The 27,050-nt window shown below is 45.0% G+C and overlaps 1 protein-coding gene across 1 annotated transcript in view; it reads right to left on the bottom strand.

The window, feature by feature from the left end:
• Positions 1-405: 405 nt before the first annotated feature.
• The window catches only part of PMFBP1 (polyamine modulated factor 1 binding protein 1), a 44,925-nt gene continuing 18,280 nt past the window's right edge, over positions 406-27,050 (bottom strand). Inside the window, exons 4-21 of the mRNA XM_067718409.1 lie at positions 25,823-26,065; positions 22,223-22,444; positions 18,466-18,636; positions 17,371-17,481; positions 14,522-14,648; positions 14,267-14,424; positions 12,610-12,850; positions 10,022-10,211; positions 9,704-9,857; positions 8,602-8,769; positions 8,200-8,337; positions 5,971-6,135; positions 5,245-5,412; positions 4,772-4,939; positions 3,849-3,952; positions 3,274-3,348; positions 848-1,086; positions 406-428 (exon numbers count right to left, since the gene is read on the bottom strand). Coding sequence (XP_067574510.1) covers positions 406-428; positions 848-1,086; positions 3,274-3,348; positions 3,849-3,952; positions 4,772-4,939; positions 5,245-5,412; positions 5,971-6,135; positions 8,200-8,337; positions 8,602-8,769; positions 9,704-9,857; positions 10,022-10,211; positions 12,610-12,850; positions 14,267-14,424; positions 14,522-14,648; positions 17,371-17,481; positions 18,466-18,636; positions 22,223-22,444; positions 25,823-26,065 — 2,865 coding nt within the window. The remainder of the gene's footprint in view (positions 429-847; positions 1,087-3,273; positions 3,349-3,848; positions 3,953-4,771; positions 4,940-5,244; positions 5,413-5,970; positions 6,136-8,199; positions 8,338-8,601; positions 8,770-9,703; positions 9,858-10,021; positions 10,212-12,609; positions 12,851-14,266; positions 14,425-14,521; positions 14,649-17,370; positions 17,482-18,465; positions 18,637-22,222; positions 22,445-25,822; positions 26,066-27,050) is intronic.

Genomic DNA, 27,050 nt, shown 5'->3' with positions numbered 1-27,050 from the left:
GGACCTGAGGGGGCAGAATTGTCTGCAAGACACCACGAGCTCACTGAGGCTGCTGTGCTCATGTCTTTATTTTAGAGTTTGGGCCTGGAGATGGTAGTAGGGTTCCAAGGCTCACTCTGCCGCAGGAAGTAGACAAAACTCAATAAAACGTTAGCATCTTGCAGAATAGGCTTGGACCTTGACATATTCCGGTTAGAGCTGATCCAAGTCAAGAGAGGAATAGGAACTCACTGTCCTCTGAAAAACATGCATGGAAATGATGCTCAGGGCAAGGCGCTGATTCTAGCAATATGAGGAACCTGAGGGAACAGGGAGGAAATGACAATCTTGATTTGAGGAGAAATTAATGAAGTGATTTCTCAAGGACTAGTCTCGTGGCCAGGCAGCTCTGTTGCAGGTGACTTCTTACCTTGGGGGTACCATGGAGTCTACAGGTGGCAGAAAAGGTAGCCGTGGACTCAGGCCGAACAGGAGACCAGGGCATTCTTGTGAGGCTTCCAAAACACGTTAGAGGAGAAAAATGCCTATTCTGCCTGTTCCCTTCTTATCCTCATACCTCCCAAAAGGGACTGGGTCAGGGGAAGGGATAGGTCTGAGATAGGAGGCACTTGGGTAACATCAAAGATTCTTAAATCAGGATGAGCCTTAATTCATTTGCCTCCCCCTTTACAGAGGAGAAAACAATGATCTCTGGTCCAGAATAGCTAAGCAAAAGATTTGTTTTTTTCCCCTATTTGAATTTCCAATCCAGTGATCTCTTCAAAATACGTTTTTTTTTCTTTTTTGACCCAATGGACTAAGAAAGACAGCACCATAGTAAGTAGCAAAAGCCGCATGGTGGACATACCTGAGCAGTGGGGCATCCCGACAGACTTGGTGATGTCCATTCTTTGGCTCACGTCTTGGGTTATCCCCCTCCAGTCCAAGGTGCCATACACTTTCCCCCTTGATGTGGGGTCTGTTTTGCTTGGCCATAGGGCTTTGGTACATACCCTTGAGGGCCCAGCTTTCAGCTTCTTCTCCTCTATTTCATTCTTTAGTTTCTTGTTTTCCTTTTGCAGATGGACCATTACATTGTGGAGGTGGCTGGGGAAGGAGAGGGAAGGACAGGTGGGTGTTTGGTCTGTTCCAGTTCCATGGACGCCCAGTTCCTTCCAGAGCTCGTGCTCTCATGCATGTTCTGTGGAAATGGAGGCCTATGTGCATCCCCAGGAAGAAGCCCAGGCCTGGGGTTGGGGTGGACCCAGAATCAGCACTCCCGACCCACTGTGTCATGTCAGCTCTGGGCTAGTTTTCTTATCTGTTAGATGGGGACCATTGAGTCTGATCTGCCTTCTGGGGTTCATATAAAAATCCAGTTTGACAAATGATAGAAATTGGATTCAAAGAGCCAGAACAACTCTGATCACATGTCCTCAGTTTCTCACAGCCATGCCTAGGAAACACTCACATCCAGTTCTGATGCCAAAGCCCAAGATCTTTTGCCTCCCTTTGCTGAAAGGTTGAGAACACAGGGGATCCCAGCTCTGTCGAGAGCTTGGGCAAGTTACTTGTCCCCATTTTATGGAAGAAATGGCAGCTCCAGTGTAGGTGAGGGGAAAGGTAACTGAGCATACCTCCTGTGGCTCAATAAATGGCAACTGTTAATACTAACAGCCTTATTTCTCCAAACCAGTGTTGAGAGAAGTGAGTGACAGTGGGCTCTGGAACCAGGCTTCCCAAGTTGGGATTCTGACTCTGCCACTTACTGGTCAAGAGACCATGGGAAAATTATGTAGCCTGAGTTTCTCCCTTTCTTCATCCTTAAATGGGGATTATACGTGCACTGAACGTGTGAGGTATTATGAAGATTAAATAAGTTAACACATGTAAAGCACTTGGAACAGTGCTCCTCATGAGTAAGCAATAAATATTAGTTGAGCTCTTGTTATTATGACTAAAAGATGGTGTTCCTTCAAATAGGGTCAAGCAAACTCAAGAATGAGTTCTTTGTGAAACAAACAAACAAAAAACCCAAAACACTTGCCAGAACTTGGCACAATATAAGAAAAAGCCTGGTGCCTGGCTACCTTCAGATTCTGACAATTTCTCCTTTAGTTAAATCCTTTCAGAAAGTGTTTCTGTCCTAGTGAAATATTTTATGATATTTTCTAGAGGAAATCAAGTAGAGAATTCATCCTCAACTGCTTCTCTGGGCGTATTCTCTGCCCTCTTGCTCTGTATAAATCTGGCTGGCAGTGAAGACACCCCTTCCCTTGTAGCTCTTCATGTTGTTGCCATGCTCCTTGTGCCACTGGGCCTGGAGGTAGGGTCCTCGAATGCTCTCATTCCCTGGCTCTCTGCCACTCTCTCTGGTCCACTCCTGTCAGCATCCCTGATGCTTTCAGCATCCTGTACTTTTCATCCAAGCCCTGGCCCTTCAGTTCCTTGACCTCCTTATTCCAGTGATCTTTTCTTCTCCTTCAACCCAGACGCTTTCCTATGGTCCAAGCTCAGGACACAGCTTTCTAACTGGGGCTGCATGAATGGGTCCCAGGTGTGCTGCGATACCTCAGCCCTTGGAGCAGGGTTTGGCACAGCTGCTGGTTGGTCACCTTTACCATAAGCAACCCCATCCAAGACCCTCTCAGTGTGTCAAACAAAGGTGTTCATTTTCTAAGTGTTCCCTGACAAAAGGTTGGGAAACACTGCCCTGGAGCTTGTCATTACCTGTTACTATGCCACCTCTGAAATCTCAGTTTTAGACATCCATACTTTTGCCTCTGTTCCCAAACTTCCAACACTCCTCCCGTACCACACTCTATGCTGACCCAGCTTTGACCATGAGGGTGAACCAAGGCTGCAAGTAGATGGACCCAAATGACCACATGGGACAGAAGGACCCCACCAACCTTGACTGCTCACCTCATAGAGGTGTTCCTTCTATGTTCTATGTCCCTTTGTTTGGAGAGCTCTCCGTTACCACAGCTTAGCCACTACCCTAACTAATACAGTCTGCTTTTCAGTTCCTGTTTCCTTCTCAGCATTCTGACTTCTGAGAACTGTGGAAGGTGACAGTGGAGAGGGACATAGAGATGATTAACCCCTTTTTTTATTGTTGGTGAGGGGACTAAGGCCCAAAGAGGTCAAGTGGTATTGCCCAAGGTCACATGGATGCAGATTTGGGACTTGGGGTCTTTCTCCACATATCCAGTGAAAAAGCCAGCCCTGGTTCCTGGCTGACTCCTCTCCCTGGGGCCCAAGCTCCAGCCAGGGGGGCGTGGGATGACTTACTCCTTTTCACCAGTCAGCTTGGTGATATATTTGACCTGTTCACGGAGTTTGTTTCCTAGTTTCTCATTGGCGATCCTGTAATAAAATTCACAGAAGAAAAGAGTTCCCCAGACCCCTGTGGGTAAGAGCATGAGCTGGCTGAAAAGGACATTGGGTGTTCTTGGCGAGGCCTCTTCGGGGCCCAGACCCCCCACTCATCCCCCCGTCCCCGGAGCTAGAGCCCTCCTAGCAGCTGGCAATTAAGAGGACCCTCTACACTCCCAAGCAAAATCACTGTGATCCCAAGTGAGTTCAGGGGATCCAGGCAGTGAAGCCCGACACCAGGCTGGGAAGAGGAAATCTGACCCACAGGAGCATCCCTTCTGTCTGGAAGCTGCTCCATTTCCAAGTGGGCGGGGCTTTCTGAACCCGCCTGAAGGGTTGCGGCCCCTTCATCTTATTCCCAGCATCTGGGTGTGGGCTGAGACTGGATCAGTTTCCCTGGAGGGCTGTGTGTGTGTGTATGACACTATTCTCTGGCACAGGTGTGATTCCAGCCCTTGGAAGCCTGCCTTACTGTTTTCTTCTGCACTTACTTCTGCTCTTTTGCCCATTGCTCCATGTTGGACATAATCTGATCGTTCTCTCGGTGCAGCCTGCAGGTGTCTTTAGGCGCAGACCGCTGGGACAGGCAACAGGACTTCGGTACAAGAAGTAAATGAGATAGTAAGGGGGTGGGAGCACAGGCCTGTCACCTCCCTTCTCCCAGATCAGGTCTCCTCTCTTCCTGGGAGAAGAAACATTGACTCTGCTGTCCAACCCTGAGGCCAGAGTTGGAATTGCCATTGCAGGCCTCCACCTCCAGCAGTGCATTATCACAAAGGTGACATCTGTGAGCAGACACCACTTATAGTAGAGACAAAGTAGGTTTGTACATTTATAATAATGATTTTCAGGCCAAAGGTAGCAAAGTGACCTATTCTAAAACAGCAATACATTAAGCCTTTTTAAAAACAGATGAAAGAAAAAATATCTGGTGGAAAGGGAGGACTTTTTTTCTAATTTGGGCAAAGGCCCTGTGGCCACCCCAAGGATATCCGGGAGCCTCCTGCTACAAACTTCACTGCTCAGAGAGCTGGACGTGCACAAAGAGCTCTTAGCCGATTCTACTGCAGGGTAATTGAAAGTGTCAGGAGGGGCTCTGGAGGGTGACTGAGCCGTGGATTATCTAAGTCGGGGCTGCTGGTGTACCTGACATGGAGATGGCATTCTCTCTCCTCTGGATTGGGACCTTTGCTCTGTTCAATATCTCTATCAACAAAGTCACGGGAAGATGGTTGGGTCGAGACAGCCGTTGTGGGCCTGGAACACCCAGACCCCGCTTTGTACTGAATAGAGGGGGTGTCCTTTCCTTGCTCCCAGGCACCCCCACCCCCACCAAAGGGTGTCTGTCACGCAGGCGGTCGTGGGATGTTCTGGGGCAGTGGGAGGAAGCGGCTGGGAGTTGAGGAGTGCCCACCTCCGTCCCGTCCGCGAGGAGGCTCTCTTTCAGGGCGCGCATTTCCTCTCGGAACGCCCTGAGCTGCTCCTCTTTAGCGGCCAGCACCTCGAGGTCCCGCTGGTGCTGCTTCTGCCACTGCAGCACCTGGTTGCTCATGTCCTCCAGCTTTTTGTCGAAGGCCTGCACCTGCTCGGTAGCGCACAGTGAGGAGGGAGACCCCAGCTTGCCACCCTGACCCTGGAGGACCCACGACAAGGCGGGAGGGCGCTTTCTCTGGGAGGTTCATGAGGGAGTGTTTTATTTCCAGCGGCCAGCAGAGGGCGCCCCTGCTCTGATAGTTGCCGCCTTCTTGAAGCTCCCAGAGCCCAGCAAAAGGGAGGGCACCTGTTAGCCGAAGGGACCGGCTCAGTGCGAAGTACACAGCTGTGGGGCAAGAAGAGGCCTTGGGGCCCTGGGCAGGACGGCAGCCGGGGCCCCTGGCCGCTCCTCACCTCTAGCTCACTCTGCTGCTGGAAGCCCTGCAGTTTTTTTAACTCCACATTCAGCTTTTTCATCCTCTCCTCGTAAGCAATGACTTCCTCTTCCAGCTGAATCTTCCTGTCTTGGGCCTGTGTCAGAATTTGGTGAAGACTCTTTGTCTCTGAGGTCGAATGACTGAGCTTTGGTAAAGACAAAGGGTTGGGGGGAGAACGGCTGTCATTGCGCTTGGGCCTCTGTGCTGAGTCCTGAATGGAGAAGGGTTCCACCAGTCCCACAGCCCCTACTCTCTTCTGCCCAGGGTGGCACAGACACACCTGGTCCTGGTCACCTCGCCTAGAGTCCCAGGGAGGGGTGAGAAGTGACAACGGTCAGTCTTCTGCATCTCCCCTGCCCCTCTCCCGTTTCCTCTCTTTCCAATTCTATGAGCTCATCAGCCAGGCATGATTAGCACAGGGATGCGGCATGAATTTCCCTGAAAAATCCAGGTCTTGGGAAAACCTTGCCCCTGGGTCACCCATGGGCAGAAAGACTTGTTAGATTTGGCCTCTATCCCCCTCTTCCCCAAAGCCTCACTAGGGAGAAGCAGGCCTTCTCTGGACAGACATCCCAGCCAATGCAAGGGTTTGCAGATGGCCTTGGTGACAGCCAGTTATGCAGGAAATTGACTCCTTCACCTTTCATGCTGCTGGGATAACTTGGATATTAAACAGCCCTGGAGATGAGAGGGTGTAGCCCACCTTATCCAGGGCCTGTGTTAGGTCGTCTTGGCAGGAGGCTGACTTCCGGCATACCTCCTCATAGACATCTTTACTGACCGTGGTCTGGAGGTATTGCTTCTCTTTCGCCGCAGCCTTGTCCAGCTGAATCTGCAGACTCGCCATGGTCTCCTTCTGAAGGATTATCTTTAGGGAGGGGGAACATAACTGTCAAGGTTCATGGCCGTGGAGGCATCCTCTGTGTCCACAGATGGACAGGCACAGGGCTCTCTCCTCCCTGCACTAACTACCTGCCCAGCAGACTGTGATAATGCCCACTTCCCCTCACTGTTGGAAGAGGAAGAGCTGCCTTTCCAGGTTCTTCTGCACCCCTCTCCCACACTTCCTTTCTAGATAGCATGTCTTCCCAATACAAGGAGTACTGGAAGTACTGGGCCATGATGTGTCAAATACACGAAAAGTCCCTTTCACAGACTCCGCAGCCTTTGACGTGTGCCAGCCAAGCATGGGTCCTACATTTGTAACTGGATGGTTTCTGTTAATAGTTAACTGTCTCATGGTTAGGGTTAGGGTTAGGATTAGTGTTAACCTGGAATCCAATTCTAGGTTAGGAAATATGATGCAACATTTCAGTGGTATGCATTATGCCTCAACTCCTGACATAATCCACTAGACTTGATGCACCATGAAAGCAGGACTGTGTGTGCTTTCTTCATCGCTGTATCCCCACTACCTGTAGCTCAGAGCATGGCATGTAATAGGTGCTCACTAAATATACTAAATGATTTATTTGGACGGAATGAAATAGTGCATTGGGCAATACTAGGGATGAATTGGACATATAGGTCCGACAGAGTGTGTTTAAAATTGAAATATGGACTACCGATGAAAGGAAATGCAGTTTAGAATGCAAAACTAAGCCTCTTTCTAATGGCTGTTTCCATTGATTCAAAAAGTCTGTTATATGTGGGGCATGCTTTTAAAAAATTGAACATGCTTACACACACATAAACTCCTCCAGCCTCTGGATTCCCATCAAAGGAATTCTGAAATTAGTGCTTCTAGTTGCACATTTACATAACTCCCTTTCTTTTGGCAAATGTGATAACAGGCCTATATTAAATACTTAGGCAGTATTCCTTATATTGAAAGCAGTTCCTTGGGGATTTGAGTGATTCAGGCCTCAACTCTGGATCCCACTAGAGGAGAGATTTATATCTCTGAGTGACAAAACTCCAGAAACATCAGTGCCTCAGACCTCTGCTGTTTAATATGGCAGCCACTAGCCACATGAGACTATTTACATTTCAATAAAACTAAAATTAAACTTATAAATTCAGTTCCTTAGTCATACTAAGCCATAGTTCGAGCAGTCAATAGCCATATGTGGCTAGTGCATATAGTATCAGGTAACTCTAATCTAGAACTTTTCCATCATCACAGAGAGTTCTATTGCGTAGTGCTATTCGTACACTTAGAATGGTCATAGTATTTTAAGATGAACTCTTTCTTATGAAGGACTCAGAGCTGCTTGGTCTCTCATTTATAATTCAAGAGACTACCTAATCAAGATGCTGTATTTTTTTCTTGTCCAGAAATATGGAATGGGCTCATTTGGGGCAAGTATTGCCATTCAGGATGAAGGGAAAGAGGTCAGGTGGCAGAGCCAGATGATCCAAGTTCAAATATTGCTCCATCCCATCACTTACCAATTAGTCAGTCTGAGCCTCAGCCTTTCTCTCCTCTGTAAACCAGCAGATGGAAGGCATGCCAAGGACTTAAGTAGACGGTCAGTAAAGGATGACTGAATGTGAGCACAGTGCCTCACGTACATTAGATGCCATTTACTCCTTTTGTCTTTATTCGTGTAATGAAATATAACCATGTCCCCTTTCATCCCATTTTTGTGCTTTGGGACTATTTTTGGAAGTGTTCCCTAGCAAATTGCCCCGAACAATGGGCTCACTCAACTCTGGTCTAAAATGCAACTCTGGAAGCCTTGATGCCAAAGCCCAGATGGTTTGGGGCTCCACCAGATATTAAATAAGACCTTCTACATGTGGAAGAAATACTTCTTGGCCAGCAAGTGGGTGACACTTCAGGAGGGAAGTGGGGGCTCCGGTGCCCCAGAATGCACATGGGCTGGGCAGTTAGTGGCATTTCTGTGATGGAGGAGAGCTAGGTGCCAACTTCAGGTCAAGGGTCATAGGGTTCAAATTTCTCACCCCCTTGGGGTTTCTGTCTACTCACCTTACGAGTCAGCTCCTGGTTGATTTGCTGGGTGCTGTTTTGTTTGCAGAGAGAGGAATCCAGTTGCGCAGAACATTGCTTTAACTGTGATTTGAGATTATCATTTTCCTCCTCCAACTTTCTCAAATTCTCCTTTGACTGCTCCCCAATTAAGGAAACAAAGCCCAGATGGAGGTGTTATCTTAGACTCCTGCAGAAGCCCCTCCTTCTGCCCTCACACACAGCTCCACCTTGCACCCCATGTATCTCAGGCCTTCTCTGCCCTCCTCACTTGTCTTTCTCACCCTCCCTCCCTTCTCTCCTGAAGTCTGAGCACCCTCAGCCTCTGTATCCCACCAGGCCCAGCTGGGCTCAGGTCTGGCCTTGGATTCTTAATCCCGAGGCTTCCCAGATTCTCCTCACCATCTTTTCTTTCTTTTTTCCTTCCTGTCGGAATATCTCGAGCTCTTGCTGCAGTAGCTTCTCCTGCTCTTTACTCTTTTTCAGCTGCTCCTTTTTCTCCTCCAGCAACCTGGTTTCCTCCTGAAGCTGTTCTTCTAGACTGCATTTGGAGGAGGCTTGCTTCCTGTTCTGAGAAAACAAACACGGGGCTGCAAGTCAGGCACCATATTTTTGCGGAGAAAACCCCCAGCCCAGACAACTGTGCACAGGGATGGCTGAAATAAATATGAGGACAGGGCTTCCCTGGTGGTACAGTGGTTGAGAGTCTGCCTGCCGATGCAGGGGACACGGGTTCGTGCCCCAGTCCGGGAAGATCCCACATCCCACATGCCGCGGAGCGGCTGGGCCCGTGAGCCATGGCCGCTGAGCCTGTGGCGTCCGGAGCCTGTGCTCTGCAACGGGAGAGGCCACAACAGTGAGAGGCCCGTGTACCGCAAAAAAAAAAAAAAAAATGAGGACAACTCCTTGGTTATTTAGCGTGTTTAATAAAAAAGTTTCCTCTTAGGTTCAGCAACAGTTTTTCTTTGTTCAATTAGAAATACCAACTTATTTTATTTATAGATCCAGGTCCCACTTACTTACCAAGTCTTTCCACATAAAATACTCTGAATAAATTTTTAAAAATCTTAGAAAAGCATAAAAGGAATAATTCAAAGTTAAAAAACTTTAAATCAACTGAGAGGATAGCTTTTGAGTCCTAGAAAAAGAAATAATATTGTCGTTTGACTGTTTTTAAGCTTGGCCCCTGAAAATGCTTATTATTGGTTGTGGGAACTGGAGCTGCCTGGCTGGCTTAGCATTCTAAAACAAATTCTGGACAAGTAGTTTGCAATGGATTGGTGGTGGCATCTTCCCAAATAAAGAGCAATGCAATTTTTTTTTTTTTTTTGGCCACACCGCTCAGCTTGTGGGATCTTAGTTTCCCGACCAGGGATTGACCCAGACCCTTTGCAGTGAGAGCTCGGAGTCCTAACCACTGGACGGCCAGGGAATTCCCAAGAGCAATGCATTTAATCTGAAACAGAGCAAATGCTTGAGCTGGCTGCCTACTTGCCCTCCACACCTGGTGTTGAATGTGATTTATACGATCTAGCAGGTCATTCAGTTTTACATCCTGCTCAGTCACTGTCTTCTGAAGCTGCCTCTTTTCCTTCTCTGAAATTTCAAGCTTTCTGGAGAACTCAGATAATTCTGATGTCAGCTCCTCTATCCGTTTCCTAAAGCAAAATGGCAAAAACAGGTGGATGGACTTCAGGGTCCACGTCGGTGGACTGTGGGCTGGCTGCCCGGGGCTTGCTACCCAACTCCTGGGCAGCATCCCACAGGGTCCCAACTGGCTAACGAGGGACAGAGACTCTGTCTGGAGGGGAACCTGTGGTACCTGCTGGGCGCGAGTTCCTCCTCTGCCATTAGGGAATCCTTCTGCAGCTTCTGAAGTTCTCTCCGGAGCTCCTGGATGGTCTCTGCCTTCTGCTTCTCCAGGCAAATGCAGCTTTGCAGTTTCCTATGGCAATCCTCCAGGTTACCCTTTGCCAGAATGGCTTCTTCTTTATATTGGGCTGCTTGCTGAGCTGCAGAAGACAGGAGATAGCCCGGGGCATGTCCATGTGTGAAGGGAGTATGTGTGAAGATCAGACTCTCAAATGAGACCAGTTAAAAAGTCTGTTCCTTGGGGCTTCCCTGGTGGTGCAGTGGTTAAGAATCTGCCTGCCAATGTAGGGGACACGGGTTTGAGCCCTGGGAAGATCCCACATGCTGTGGAGCAACTAAGCCCGTGTGCCACAACTACTGAGCCCGAGCTCTAGAGCCTGCGAGCCACAACTACTGAGCCTGCATGCCACAACTACTGAGCCCACGTGCCACAACCTACTGAAGGCTGTGCACCTAGAGTCCGTGCTCCACAACAAGAGAAGCCACTGCAATGAGAAGCCTGCACACCACAATGAAGAGAAGCCCCTGCTCACTGCAACCAGAGAAAGCCTGTGTGAAGCAACGAAGACCCAATGTAGCCAAAAAAAACAAAAGTCTGTTCCTTCATTCTGTGACTTACTTCAATTTCCAATCTGTCCTCATCTCTCTCTATCTCATTATCACTCCTAAGGAGCTCTGATGAATTATCTGTCTTCAACTACCCACCAGCCGTGAACTCCTTCTTGAATAAAATTAAATAAATTGGTTGAAATTGCTTGGTATCTCTTCTGCGACTCATCCTGTCATTGAAGACAAATCCTGACCCTCATAGAGTTTAGAGTCTAGTGAGGGAGCTGACATAGAGAACACAGTAATGTTAAACTCACACTGACTGTGAACTCAGGAAGGAGGACCAAAGCGGGGAAGTACAGTTGGAGATGGACTTATGGAGGAACAGAGGCTGAGCTGGGCCTTAGAAGAAGGAGAAGAAAGGGAATTCTCGGGGTGGGGGGCACAGTGAAGGGAATGGGGAGGGCAGGTGGGAAGATGATGGGAAGATATCAGCTTAACTGGAAAGGAAAGTGGGAAGGAATGGTGAGAGACAGAATTGAGGAAGTGGATGGACTAGAGGGGGTTTTGGAGGACGCTGAAAGCCTGAGAGAAATGTTTAGACATGATTTAGTGGGTTCTTGAGTAGGGACCTGCCATAAAGGAAAGAGTGCTTTAGGAAAATTGGAATGGATTAGAATGGAGAAAGACTTCTGACAATATCCTTTTAGCCCACGTCCTTGCCTCCACTGCGTATGAAGGAGTAAGGTGCTTACTGGGGTTTCTCTACACCAAATATCTCCCCACTTCCGGTAGTTTCTCCTATCATTTCTACTTAAATATCACTTTTCTCTCCGTTTTTTTAAGCCTGGGATACTGGAAGAAAGATGGTGTCACTACGGAGATAATTATACACCCGGAAGAAGGGAGGAGGATTTTTTTTAATAGGGAAGAGAGTAGGTTCAGCTTTGGGAATGTTGGGTTAGTGGGGAAGGTGGGTTGGTCAGGTGGAGCTAGTCTCTAAAGACAAGACTGACCAGGTGCCAAGTCAGGGCTGGGGCTCTAGGCATTGGAGTCACCTGCAGAGAAATGCAGCTACAAGGAGCAGAGGCGCTCACCAAGGAATGAGTGTAGAGAGGAGAGGAGAGGGCAGAATCTTAGAGATGGGTGAGGGAAAAGGCAGGAGGGAAAAGAGAAAACAGTGGTGAGATTTATGGAAGAACAAGGGACCTGTTGTGTCTCCAAAGCTAATAAACAACCGTTGAGGTGCGGGGGACCAACAGTGTGGACACCCAGAGAGTTAGAGGAGGGCGAGGAAGGAAGACGTGCTTTGGACCTTCTTTTTTTCCCCCAAATTGATACATCACTCACATAACATAAAATTTATCCTTTTAAAGTGTACAGTACAGTGGTTTCTAGTAGCCTCACAAAGTTGTGCAACCATCAACATCTAATTCCAGGACATTTTTATCACTCAAAGGCAACCCCATTTCCAAGGCAAGAAGTTACTGGTGACTTCTGAGAAAGCACTTTGGGCAAAGGAGCAAGGACACAACCCACACTGCAAGCAAATGTGTGTGTAGACCAAAAAAGGAGAGTGTTAAAAACCAGGGAAGGAAGGAATGAATGGTGTGACAAAGGTCCCAGAGAAGGTGGAGAGGAATGTGGTACAAAGAAGCAAGGTACAGAGCCCTGTGCTCTCCGTGGTGAGGAAAGGAGAGGACCTTCAGCTGAGGCTGCAGAGAAGACGGTGGGCGTGTGAGAGCAGTGGTCTGCCTTCCCAACCCGAGCACCTGCTGTGTGATGGGGGCTTCAGAGGAAATGCAAGGTTGGGGTGAAGGAAGGAGCTTAGAGGGCGGTCCTAACTGCTGTGAGATGAGATGAGATCATGAGGAGATCGGAGTGAGAAAGCGGTGAGGGAGAGGGACACGGCCATTTGGGGAAAGGAGGGGGCTGCTCTGGCCCCATGGGTTGGAGTGTGTGGGGACAGTGCTTGCCCGGGGGCCTCACCAGCCAGCCTGTGCTGCTGTTTGGCATCTTCGAGACAGTCCTTCAGCTTCTTGATCTCAGTTCCCAGGTGCCCATACTCGGCCTTGCACTTATCCCGTCTCTCCTCCTGGATGGCAACTTCGAGTTCTCTTGTCATGCATTGCTGCTTCTCCAACTCCATCTCCTTTTTTACGAGGGTGTTCTTAACCTGCGCCAGGTCCTTCTCTAGCTCCTGCAGCATCTCATCTTTCTCCTGGAGGAGCTGAGGAAAGCAAAGTGTTAATGCTGATAGAGGCCTGAGCAGCGGCAGGGCGAAGTCAGTTAGAGATTGTCTTGAGCCCTCTTCCAGCCACCGTCTTCTCTTGCCTGGATGTTGCAATAGCCTCCACCTGGGCTCCCTGCCGCCCTGTAGCAGTCAGAGTTGGGCTTTTACAAATGCGAGTCAGATCTTGTTATGTCTCTGTTCAAAACCTCTACTGGGTCCATCTCAGTTAGAAAAAGACCAAAGTCCTTACAATGACGTCCCGGGACGCTCATGATCTGGTTCTTGGCTACCTGTCTGACCTCACCTCTTGCCGCCCCACCCTCTCTGCTTCCGAGCTGACTCCCACCTGAGGGCACTCACCCTTGATGTTGCCTCTGCCTGGAATATTCTTCAAGACTTTGGCCTGGGTGGCCCCCTTACTTCATTCAAATGTCTGCCCAAATGTCACCTTATCAAAGAGGCCTCCCCCGACCACTCTGGGGAAAACAGCCACCAAGCTGTTTTAGGAATTCATTAGTACCTAACATTTTATTGTATATTAGTTTTATTTGTTTGTCTCTAAAGGCTGGAATGTAAGCTCCATGAAAGTAGGGATGGCACATCTTTTATTATATTCTTATGCCTAGAAGAGTGCTTGGCATATAATAGGATCTCAAAAGTATCTGTTGAATGAATATATGAGTGACTCGAAGCTGCTTATCCAGACTCCTTGCTGCTTCTTCAACATCTCTCCAAATACCTCCATTTTGACTGGTGAATCACCTCCAGACCTTGAAATAGGAAGTTTGAATGACCAGCCACTCAAATCAATTGGATTATTTCTACTAGCTCTGATAAAAGTTTAGAGTTGAAACAGTACTGACTACAAAAACTTGCGATGGTTTCAGTCTTTCTGCCCTTGGTTCCAGTCTTACGCTTTTCTAGGAGCTTGACTGACGTTGGTAACTACAGACCTTCTAGGGCATATTTCCACTAATATTTTCAAACTGCCTGGTTTGCATATTTGTAAGTTATTTGTAATTAAAGAATTGGAATTCACATGAAATTGTGAATAAGGCTACACATTATTTTATAGCATTTCTTTCTACTCTTAGGCATAAACAAAAGCATAAGGGAATAATACGAGCGTGTCCCAAACTCACTATTGCAGGGCTGGGGAAGAACCCCTTTCTTACACAGAGTCTACATCTCTATTAAGGCTCCTGATGTTTTATTTATTTATTACGTGCCATGAGAAATTCCAAGGAAGAGCTCAGAATTGCCCCTGGGCCTGAAGCACCGCAGTCTCACTGCGCATGTATGGGTGCTCCCCAAGCAATCACAGCGAGTGTGGGGCCACAGAGCCCGCCTCTGCCGAGGCCTGGCCTCACAGGGCCCTGCTGGCAGTTCCAACCACGGAGCTCCTCGCCTTACCTTGTCTTTCTTCAAACTGAGCTTCTGGGTCTCAGTGAACTGCACCTGCAGCTCCTGCAGTCGCCGTTGCAGGATGACGACCTCCTTGTCCTTCCTCTCCAAGCGGGCAGATGTCTCTTCCCGCAGCCTGTGCAGGTCCAGCTCCAGCTTCAACATGTCTGCAGCGGGACAAGACAGAGCGCTTCTTGCTCAGAGCGGGGCTCCGGCTTCCTTGGCTGCCTACCCTCTGCTGCAGCCCGCTGGCCCACGGTTTACCCTCCATGATGCTTTTCTTCTCTTCTGACACGGCTTCTAGCTCCGTGCGCAAATCCTTCACGAGGTTCTGGTACTCCTCCACGTGCGAGCACTTGCTGTCTTTCTGCTCCTGCAGGTGCTTCAGTATCTGGGCAGATGGAAGAGCAGGGCAGGGTGAGGACATGGGGGAAGAAAGCTTTATAGAATTCTGAGTGTCCAGAACAGGCAAATCCGTAGGGACGGAAAGCAGAATAGTGGTTGCCAGGGTTTGCGGGAGGGGGGATGGGGGGGTGACTGCTCGTGGATATGGGTTTCTTTTTGGAGTGATGAAAATGTTCTGGAATTAGTGGTGCTGTTGCCTAACTTTGTGAATACACTAAAAACCAATGATTGTACACTTTATTTTTATTTTATTTTATTTTTTTAAACATCTTTATTGGAGTAAAATTGCTTTACAATGGTGTGTTAGTTTCTGCTTTATAACAAAGTGAATCAGCTATACATATACATATGTCCCCATATTTCCTCCCTTTTGCATCTTCCTCCCTCCCATCCTCCCTATTCCACCCCTCTAGGTGGTCACAAAGCACCAAGCTGATCTCCCTGTGCTATGCGGCTGCTTCCCACTAGCTATCTATTTTACGTTTGGTAGTGTATATATGTCCATGCCACTCTCTCACTTCGTCCCAGCTTACCCTTCCCCCTCCCCATGTCCTCAAGTCCATTCTGATTGCACACTTTAAATGGTGAGTTTTCTGGTATGTCAATTATATCTCAATTTAAAAAGTAAAAAGAGAGTTAAAAAAGAAAGGACATGGCAGACTTCTTCTCATGCCCACACGGAATGGAATGTTCACAAAAGGAGCCCCCTCTTCCTCCCTGTAACACTCAGTGTCATTGATAAGACACCTACTGTGTGCCAGGCACTGTGTGCACTGTAGGTGCTGCAAACGACACAGACACCAATTCTTAACCCCAGGGAGCTGACCTTCTGGTGGGATGAGACAGACAAAGAGCGTAAAGTAGTGACTTACAGAAAACAAAAGTTGATAAGTGCTATGGAAGAAACAGAACAGCAAAAGGGGAATGGAGATGTATGGGGCAGGCAGGGGCGAGGCTGTGGGTTACAGTTTTAAATAGGATAGATGGGTTGGCCTCACTGAGAAGGTGGCCTCTGAGCAGGCACTTGCTGGAGGTGAGGGTGTGAGCCATGTTGAGGTATCTGAGGGACGAGCTCTGCAGTTGGGGGAGCAGGCAGTGCTAGCTGATGACAAGGCCCTGGGGGCAGAACATGCAGGAGGCCATGTGGTTAGAGTGGAGTGAGTGATGGAGAGAGAAGGAGGAGGAGAGGAGGTGAGGAAGTTAGGGGGTAGTCACATCACAGAGGGCTCTTAGTCCCTCAGCAAGAACTTTGGCTTCTACCCTGAAGGAGAGGGGAAGGGGCTGTAACCAGAGAAACCAGGAAGGAACATGTACACGTGGCCAAGAAGGAACAATTAGTTGTCTGGGCATCAGGGGATGCTGGGGAGATAGTTATGTGATTTCACAGTTGACAATGAAGGAGGGTTGCAGCAAGAAGACAGAGGGGGACAGCTGGAGAAATGCAGGGCAATCACCGTCTGACCTGGGTGTGGGCCCTACAGCGACTCAAAGGCCCAGTGTGTGCCAGGCCAGCTGAGGGAGGAGAGGACGGCTGGCACTAACTGTGATGTGGGTAGTTCTAGCCTGAATAGAATGTTCAAATAATGTGAAGGCTTTGGGTAGGATATACAAAATGGTGGGTGAAAGTGGATTTTGTTTCTGGAGGAAGTCTGTATCATTTTAGAAAATGGAGTATTAAAGAAGAATTTGTGTTTAGTAGATAGTTTCAGTTTCGCAAGATGAAAAAGTTCTAGAGATTTATTGCACAACGATGAGAATATACTTAACACAACTAACTGTACACTTAAAAATAATTAAGATGGTCAATTTAATGTTATGTGTTTTTTACCACTATAAAAAATTAAAAAGTGAGGGAGAAATAAAGACATTTCTCAGACAAAAAGAAAACAAACATGGAGTGTATGAGATCTTGCTGTAGGTCAGGATGTGAATAACATGGGACTGACTTTTAAAATAAATATTGACAGATGTACAAGGAAGAGCTCCAAAGTTCATCCAAACCTTGTGGGATCAGAAAGTCCTGGAAAAAGAAGCATCTCCACTCCCCAGCTAGAGGATCCCTTGGAGAGCTGATGTGTTGACTCTCTCTGCCACTCCACTTTGCCACTATTTCAGCATCAGCATGGCCTCGTGTGGCTGGCTTTGCCTTGTACCTCGAGTTCAGGCATGACTGACTTCAGACCTCCTAGAAGGGACCCTAACCTAGTTTTCACTGTCATATTTGTTGGTCAAATCGTGTGATTTGTTTCCATGGTTTAAATGCTTATTCATTATTAGAATCAACTTTTGAGATGGCTTTGAATTTTGAAAACATAAGAGTTTTTTTTTAAAGGGAGTGGATTTGAATTAATAATCTTCCCTAAATTTGTTGCTTTTCAACTCCAGCCAGAAACTAGAAGGCTGGATGGTTCTTTTGAAGCTAGCAAGCCAAAAGGAGCCTCTGTCTTGTTTAGATGTACCATTGGATGTGAGTTAAGAGACAGGTGCAATTCCAAAATTCAATTCCAAAATCTAATCATGCCAGACGCACTCCTTGGGGGCGTGGCATACATTATATACACGATCCTTGTGGCAGGGCTAATCAAAGTGACACAAATATAAAATAAAATATAAAATGTAGTATAAATATTTTAACAAGTAGGAGAACCCAGAATCAAACCCAACTCGGCCCAATCCTACCAGGCACACATAAGCAAAAGTTCTCCCACCTTTTTGTTGTCTTCACAATCTTCTGAGGAGCTAGAGGGATGTCGGTGGGTGGCTGTGTAGGAAGCAAAGTCTGCTTGTAATTTTATCAAAGCCTCTTCACGCTCCAGAACCTGCAACCCAGCACAAGTCAGTTATGCTGGATGATCAATGCAACTGGCTTATTACTAGTGCTATTTTTGCAGGGTGTTCCTTTCTCAGCCCAAGTTTGTTGCAGCATTATATAATTCATATTATATAAACTAAGGAGAAGGAATTATGTTCTCAATCTTATATCAAGGTTCACTAAGGCATAGACAGTGATTTGTCTCAAGTCCGTCAATGGCCACATTTTGGACTCCCTCTTGATCCTCTGTGCAGTCCAGTTTATGAGGCAGAAGAAGATTCTTTGGAGGCTGTGACGGAAAGACGTACTGAATCTCTCAGAAGATAGGATTCAAAGTTCAAGAAATAACGAAGGAAGTTTCTTTTGGAGTGGGTGAATGTGTACGTGTTTTTTAAAATTAAAAAAATATGAAACTTTTGTTCTTGTTTGTTGAAAATAATTCACATAGAACCCAAGCATTGAAAATAAGAAGTGAGACTCTCCTATCCACTTATTGTCCCCTCTCTCACTTCTACTAAGGGAGAGGGGGCACTATTGGCAATTTACAGTATATACTTCTATATCACGATCAAAGATTTTAAAAAACAGAAGTGGGATTGAACTATACATAAGATTCTGCAACTTTTTCTCAACAGTGTATCGCAAATATCTTCCATGCAGCCCTTACAGATCTGCTTAATCTTTTTCCTTGGCTGTGTATTATTCCATAATATGGATAGCTCTTTAATCATTTCTCTTAATCTCTTTAACTATTTCCCTACTGATGGACACCCTGGTTGTTGCGTGAGATTTTAAGTCTCTTTAGAATCTTAGTGTGGGTTGGGGGATGCACACCATGGAGAATATGAACAAGAGGCAGGGACATGAATATGTAAGACATTTGAGGAGTACTGGAAAAGAGATTACTTTAGGTGACTCTTTTCCCCTCCTCTCTTTCCTCATGGCTTTATTTTGGGTCTCTTGGGAAAATGTTCTAGAAGGAGACACTTACCAAAGCGTTACTGCAGGCTAGCTTATTTCGAAGTTCCTTTATTAGATCATCCTGCTCAGAGACCTTCTGCCAGACTTCAGATAGTCGTTTCAGGGTCTCCTGATGCTCTTGAATCATGCAGGGAGAAGTGTATATATGCACCTTTGAATGATCACCATTACTCTTGGGCTCCTGGGATATTTAAAAATAATAGGTTGATTTTGTTCATAATTTTCGAGTCAATTTCAATATGCCATGAACATGGAAGATCTCTAGACCTGTATTCTAAAAGTTTATATTCATACATGTGAATCAGAGCTTCCTTAACAAAAGAAAAAAATTAAGTGCACACACGGTAAAAAGTTCAAAGCGTTCACAAGAGAATACACTGAAAAGTCAGTCTTGACCCTCCATGACACAGGTCCCCTTTTCCATGACGGTGTGTGTTCCCAGTTTTTTGTATATCCTTCTGGGGATAATTTATGCATATTTATATATGCGTATATGTATAAGTATATAACCCCCTACTCTTCCCCTACCAAATGAAAGCCTTCTGCATACTATTCTAAACATTGTGTTTTCACTTGGCCACTTATTTACGATATTTTCCATATTGCTGTTTGTGGATCTATCTTACTCTTCTTTTAAAATTAATTTCAAACTGCACGAGTAATACACACACACATATATATGTAATCTTTCTAAAACATTGTAATATTACAGGCAAGTCTAAATTTCTCTTTGACCACCACCTCTAATCCCATGCTTGCTGCATTCTCCAGAGATGACAATTTGTGCATATCCTTCTAGAACTTTCTATACATTTACATACATATAAATGAATATTGTAGAATACATATATTATTTTGTCTTTTTGAAACATTTTTTTTCTCAACAAGATGCCTTAGAAATTTATCCATGTTAGTACATGTGCTTTTATCTTGCTCTTTTAAATTGCTTTTAAATATGTTTATCCAGTCTTCTATTGATGGGAATATATGTTGCTTCCAAGTTTTTTCTAAAACGAAGCTGAAATGAATATTTTTGCACATAAATCTTTGAGTACCTATTCTAGTTTATGTATAGATTAAATTTGTAGAAGTAGTAATCTATTTAAATTGGATCTATTTAAAACTTTGATATTGCACAATTGTCCTTCAAAGAAAACATACCAATTGACACTCTCATCACCATGAATATGGCTCTTTTCCTAGAAGTGCGTTTTTTTAAAAAATGTCTTTCTCTAGATCATCTGAAATCATGCATGAAGGTTACTACCTGTTCACTGGTCTGCACTAATAATGGGGTGAACTGACGCAGACAGGCAAAAAAGAGCAAAAAGTCCTAGTTTGGATGGTAGATACTTTCTCCATTAAACTGTCTCCCTAACTGGGCTTTTTCAGGCAAAGTTAGAAATAGTTCATGTTCACTGAGCATGAAAGCTGCCCATGAGTGTATAAATAATTCAGTGTCTATGTGGAAAAAGGAATGGAAAACAATAAAAAAGTTAAGAAACAGTAAGATGATACTCTCATTATGTATATATAAAATATATATATATGTGTGTGTGCATTATATATATATATGTATGTGTATATTCCAGGTGGACTAAAGCTAAAAACATAAAAATACAAAATTATAAAAGTGCTAGGGCTTCCCTGGTTGTGCAGTGATTAAGAATCCGCCTACCAACGCAGGGGACATGGGTTCGAGCCCTGGTCCAGGAAGATCCCACATGCTGTGGATCAACTAAGCCCACGTGCCACAACTACTGAGCCTGCGAGCCACAACTACTGAGCCCACGTGCCACAACTACTGAGGCCCGTGCACCTAGAGCCCGTGCTCCGCCACAAGGGAAGCCACCGCAATGAGAAGCCCGCGCACCACAAGGAAGAGTAGCCCCCGCTCACCGCAACTAGAGAAAAGCCCACGCACAGCAACGAAGACCCAACACAGCTAAAAATAAATAAATAAAATAAATAAAATTTTAAGAAGTGCTAAAAGACAATATAAGATAAACTTTTGCAATTTTGAGGGTAGTGAAGGCCTTCCTAAACAAGACATAAAACCTAGAATCTATAAAGAAGAGCTAAGAGATTTAACTTCATAAAAATTCAAAAGTTTTGTATGTTGAAAAATACCATTAATAAGAGAAAATGAAAAGTTACAAACTGGGAGAAAATATTTATAACTTATATAATGAAGCATTATTACCTGTAATATATTAAGAACCTCCTATAAGTCAACACAAAAAAGACTAACAACCCAATAAAAAATTGGTTAAGGATTTAAAAGCAATTCGTAAAAGAGAAATCCACAGGACCAATACACTTATGAACAGGCTCACTACTTCATTCACAAGGTGGGAGCTGTGATGGGCCTCACAGATCCCCTTCAGCAGTGAAGGACTTACTCCTCCAGCTGCTGGGGGTGATGCCCTAAGATAGCCTCAGCTGTCAGCCCTCTTGGGGATTGCCTGGGCTGAAGAAAACTTTTGCCCAAGGTCATGTCTCTCCCTAGGAAGACAGCTCACATCCAATCACTGATCAACATGGAGCTATAAAGGCCAGCTCCCTTCTCCCGAATTTAGAATAGCTCTAAAGGTCCTTCCAGCCCCAGAGCTCTCCGTGAGGTTGGCTGAGGCCTTTGCTGGGACCATCAGAGCCCAGCTTCTCCATCTGCCCAACCCTGCTTCCTTCCCCTTCCCAGGTGTTGATGCCAAGAGCTTTCTCTAAAAACGTCCTGCATACCAGTCTGTCTCAGAGTCTGCTTCTTGGGGAACCCAACCCACAGCTATTAGAACTAAAGGAAATAAAAATTGAGAAAATCTATTTTTTTCCCCATCCATCAGTTTAGCACAACTTAAAAAGACTGAAAACATACCCTGTGAGTGTAGGGAAATTATTGTCGGTAAAAGTGTAAACTGGTAGAACCTTTTTGGTGTTCAATTTAGAAGTATCTTTAAACATTAAAAATAAGCATTTCCTTTAACCCAGCAAAATCCCACTTCAGGAATTAACCCCGTAGAGATAAAGATGTTCATTTACAGCTTGTTTGTAGTAGACAAACAGGTCAGTAGATGGTACAGGGTACAGTCATACTACAGAATACAAGGTAGTAACTAGAAGAAATCATCAAGATATACATTTAAAAAGCAAAGTGTAGAACCATATTTATAAAATGACTCATTTATGTAAAAAGAAAACTCTAACTTTTTACATAGCAATAGGATGGGGAAGATTGCCAGAACATTTCGGGTGATTGCCTAGCGGGAGAAGAGTGGGGCGGAGAAGGCTGAAGGTGGGCTTTTACATTTAATATCCATAATTCTGTCTAGAGAGCCTAGATTGTTGTATTACTTGTGTAATTTTAAAAAGCAATTGAAAGAAAAAAGAAACAAGTTCAGTCACTTCTTTGCTATGTTTTTTGGCTTTCTCCTCCTATTTAATCCTGACGCTATGGTTTCCATGAGTCCTGTGACCTGGAATAGCCCCCTGCCGGACCCCCATGGCAACATGGAAGATTTGAGAGCTCATTTGGTAATTCACTTTCTGCCTTATGTGAAGTTGTGGCTCCTTAAATTAATTAAGGAGTCTTAAAATTCCTAAGGAGCAATCTTACAGGAGATGTGAAGGCTGGAAGTGCAAAACTGAGGGCTACAAAATTCAAGGGAAGGAATGACAACTGGTTGAAGGTTTGGGTTTCTGGCAGAGAGGCTGGGACTGTTACAGGGACCACCTGGGAGCTCCTGGTCTGAGTGGTCTGGTTTAAGTCCTACCTGACCGACGATCCTGCTGAGCTCCCCCTCCAATATCTTCACTCGGCACTCCAGTAACTCGATGCTGTTCAGGGAAGTCTGGTATTTATCCCTGTAGAGGTTTAAGCTCCTTTCTAGGGAGAGGATTTTGTCCCTGGCCAAGGCGAGTTGCTCCTGGGCCAAATGGAGCTTCTCCCCTGTGTTCTCATTATGATTTCCTGTTTCCTCCTCATAGAGAATCACCTGTTGGTGTAGGAAAAAACAACAACACTGAACCCATAGAAGCATCTAACGAGGAAAGGATATTGCTATAAGACCACATACAGAGGAGTCTCATATCTTAACTAGAAACCCAGATGCAAAGAACAGGCCCAGCTCAGATCTAAAAACTACAATACATAAAATCAGAATGTTAATGATTAGAAATTTTTTTTTTAAGTTTGTCCTGTTTAGATGGTAAGCTTCTTAAAGGCAGGGACCATATCTATTTCTCATTCTGTCTGGTATGTAGTTAATTCAATAAGGACTTGTTAGTTGATTAATAAGAATGAATGTATAGCTCCATTTTTTAAGGGCTTAAAATGCCAGTATTCTTTCTTTCCTATGTATTCTCTAGAGGTCTAATTTAGAAAATGTGGAGCCCCTCGTGCACACAGGCCCATGTCAGCAAAGTTCCCTAGAGATAGTGGGGGAACATGACCCGAAGATCCTCTGGGATTTGCAGCATCCTTATTTAGGTTCTTTTTCTTCCTAATCAATTAATTAGTCAACCAACTGACAGATATTTATTGAATGCTCATGAACACTGTTTTGGGTGCTTAGGGGTATGTATACCTATATAACATAGGCTCCTCCCTCAAAGAATTTACAAACTCTTACAAATCGGGGAGAGATACGATTTAAAATTAGCAAACAACTGTTGAGTGAGCTAAATTATATAGCTTGAATTATATGTGTTGAAAAGTTAAGAGCAGGAGGGTCATCAGGAAGGCTTCATTTGGGTTCAAATAGTTCAGTAGAATTCAGACAGAACACATTTTATTGGTCTAAGCTAATATATTTGCTACCTGTCATTTGAGATTCGTCTTGGGAGAAAATCATTTAGTTTGAGGTGTTTATTTGGTAAGGAAAAGAGGAAAGGAATATTTTATATTCAAACGTTTATAACGGAAGCTCATATCCCCTTGACACCCACCATCCCTTTGCATGCTAACCCCACTCCAACCACAAGCATCTTCAACTCTTTGCCTGAGCGTTGCTCTGGCCCCAGGAGTCCACTCAAGCAGAGGAGCAAGACAAGGCAAGTGACAAGCACTGGGGAGTTTAATACCCTCAGGTGCAACTCTCAACCAATGACTGGGGTGGTTGGCTGGGATCAATCTGAGGGGTGTTCTACATTATCTCCCAGAATTCTCCAGAGGGATTGAACCTCAGTTTCCCATAGCAGTGATCTTCTTGATTTTCTTTATGGGCTTCCTGCCTTTGTTTGACTCACTTCCCTATTCTCCCACCATGCTTCCTGGGATCACCTCCTGAATTGACTAGTACTTATATTCATCTCCTTAAGCTCTGTTGTTGGGAAACCCAACATTAGACAGAAGTTTGATACTTCTGTGAACAAAATATTGGGGGAACTTGGCAGAATGCCTAAAGTAATTTTTCCACAGTTTTCCCATTTTGTGACTGCTGCCTGCCGAATCCCACACCTTGACTTTATTTGGGACAATAGTGAGCCTCACTAAAACACTGCATTTCCTTGCCTTCCTAAGAACTAGCTGTAGCTATGTGACTAATTCTCGCCAATGGTATATAAGTGAAAGTGTTGTGTGCAGCTCCTGGGAAGTGTCCTTAAAAGGGAGGAGTGTGCCTTTCTCTCCCCACCCCACCTCCCACCCGATTATTTGGAATGAAGATGTGATGGTTGGAGCTCCAGCAGCTGTCTTAGGTGAACTAGAAAATGGAAGCCTTGGGCTGATGATGGTGGTGCTGAAAGACAGAACCCTATGTATCTGATGACACATGTAGTTACCATAACAGTCCTAGACTACCTCTCTCTGACCTTCTTTTATATGTCATAGAAATAAACTATCTTATTTAAGACACTATTACTATGGGGTTTTCTGTTATATGCAGCCAAATAGAATCCCAACTAATTCAGGGTGACTTTATCTAGGCTGGACTCTTGTTTAAGTTAAGATGAACCAGACAGTTTTAACACAGCCCTGCATTAGCTTTATTAAACCATGTTTTATGCTCACAGGCTTTGTCCCAGATTATATTATGTAGGATAACCTTTCTTTGTTCCTTTCCCTCCCAGTCCTTTTCAGCAAATTCTTATTGGCCATAATATTTCCTTTAAAAAAAATTCCATGTTCTTTAAGGCCCTTCATAAAACCCCTGGAGTTAGTTCTTAAAACAGCACCATTCAAGATAGCCCTTGGAATTTTATCTTTAAGGGCAGAGGAAGAAAATGCCAGAGGAGGCTGCCTGTCCCATTCCCTTTTTTTTTTTTTTAATAAATGTATTTATTTATTTATGGCTGCATTGGGTCTTCGTTGCTGCGCACGGGCTTTCTCTAGTTGCGGCAAGCAGGGGCTGCTCTTTGTTGCGGTGTGAGGGCTTCTCATTGCGGTGGCTTCTCTTGTTGGTGGAGCACAGGCTCTAGGTGCGTGGGCTTCAGTAGTTGTGGCATGAAGGTTCAGTAGTTATGGCTTGCGGGCTCTAGAGAGCAGGCTCAGTAGTTGTGGCTCGCGGGCTCTAGTGCGCAGGCTCAATAGTTGCGCACGGGCTTAGGTGCTCCACGGCATGTGGGATCTTCCCGGACCAGAGCTCGAACCTGTGTCCCCTGCGTTGGCAGGTAGATTCTTAACCATTGCGCCACGAGGGAAGTCCCTGTCCCATTCCTTTGAACCCATGGTTTTACTACTGCCAGTGCTATCACTTCCCAACTGATTTTAGTTCTATGGTTTTGTTCTTTGGAATTTACTTGGGATTCTACAAGGATGATACTCTCTGGTTTAAAAAAAAATACTATCCTCGGACATGAATAGAAATGAATGTCCAGAATGTACTTAAGCTAAGTCTACGTGATCTAAAACTCTAGTCTGAAAAAAATGACTGATCTGGTGCTGTCAGCGATTGACTCAGACGCAGTGTCTTGTTATCTTATCAACTGTGCAAGTGCCAGGAATGTATATATGACCAAAACCTGATTTTTCTAAAAATGATTGACTTAATAGACCTTATACCTCCTTCATAACCCTCAGAGAACCAGAGTCTTTTGCATTTAAATTGCCATGGTAATAGAATGGAGATGATAAACCTACATGCACACCATACACATATATGTGCGTGCACATACACACCTCCCACACATGTACACACATACCACATACCCCATGTGCATTAATACTGGAGCTTTCACCCAATTATGCCATTCTGTTTAGTTCCCTCTGTTCAGCTTCAAAAAAAATCAAGACTTAAAGAGGGAAAGTTGATAAAACCTGCTCAAGATGTTGTGAAGCTCTTCTCTAAGTCCAATGCTTGCTTTCTAGTAGCTTTGGCCTGATTTCTGTAGGTACATGGGCATATGGGACATTTCCATAGTTACTTTATCTATACCTCATCTTCTTTCATCTTGCAGTGATGGTGGAGAATGACCAGGTCGGAAGTCTCCTTCTCCAGGATGGACTGATACTGCAGGAGGGAACAGTAAGAAGTCTGCAGCTCCTCGGTGCGAAACTCCAGTTCTTGCTGAAGGGCCAGCAACTTTTTCTTGAGCTGTTGGAGTTGTCTCAGATGACACTGTTTATTGGGCTCAAACTCCATGTGTGACTCCTCAAATGCTGACACTTGATTCTTATCCTGTAATTGAGATCAAATATACAGAAAGGCTTTAGATTGTCACCAAGCAGGCATTCATTCTTTGATTTTTTTCATTTGTTCAACCATTCACATCCATCTATGCATCCATTTATCTTTTCATCTCCAGAGCACTTATTAAACATTTCACTCTATTCACAATTAAACATCACTTTGCACTTCCACTCTATGGGAAGGATTTAAAAGAAGGAAAAAACCATAGTTTCTTCCTACTATTTAGATCTACCATTCCTATTATGTAGGTCAGAAGAGAAAACATTCACATAAAGAACCTAGAGAGTAGTATAAAGATACACTCGATAATATGCTTATGTTTTGTCTTCACGTATAAAGATAACACAATCGACCTGGAAGGGAATGAATTTCTGGTTATGGTTCTTGGACTAAACTTGATTATTAAAAATGCCCAGATAAAAGGACAAACTCTTGGGGAAGTAGCTTTCTGGAATGCTGGGAAACGGGAGGCAGAGATATTGTTCAGGCACATCTGGGCACTGACTCTGTCTCCTTCTGAAGGCAGATGTGACCTTGCAGATGCTGAGTGTGTGTGTGTGTGTGTGTGTGCGTGTGTGTATGTGTGTGTGTGAGATCTCTCCCTGCCAGTCTACAATCAACCTGAAATGCTGCCACACCCCACCTACATTTTCATTCATTCATTCAATAAGCATATGTTGAACACCTACACTGTATCAGGTATTCTGCTAATAGGACACAACCCTGAGTTGTTTATTCTAGTACGATTGAGACCTTTGCACTGATGCTTCTATATTTTCTTGCCCAATATTCCTGGTTGAAATGGAGCAGGACCCTATGGTCCTCCCCTCCATGTGCTCTGCCTGCCTTTTGTCTGTAGAAAAACTTTAGCCAAAGAATAAGTTTTATCAAAGAAGTGAGAAAATGCAGAAGCAAAGTAAAGCAGTCAAACAAGACCCACTAATAATAGTTTAGTCATTAAACAAAGTCAAGG

Source organism: Pseudorca crassidens, chromosome 20 (assembly GCF_039906515.1).
Source record: "Pseudorca crassidens isolate mPseCra1 chromosome 20, mPseCra1.hap1, whole genome shotgun sequence".
NCBI classification, from domain to species: Eukaryota; Metazoa; Chordata; class Mammalia; order Artiodactyla; family Delphinidae; genus Pseudorca; species Pseudorca crassidens.
The sequence above is the reverse complement of the archived record's forward strand: the minus strand, read 5'-3'. Positions and strand labels throughout refer to the sequence as shown.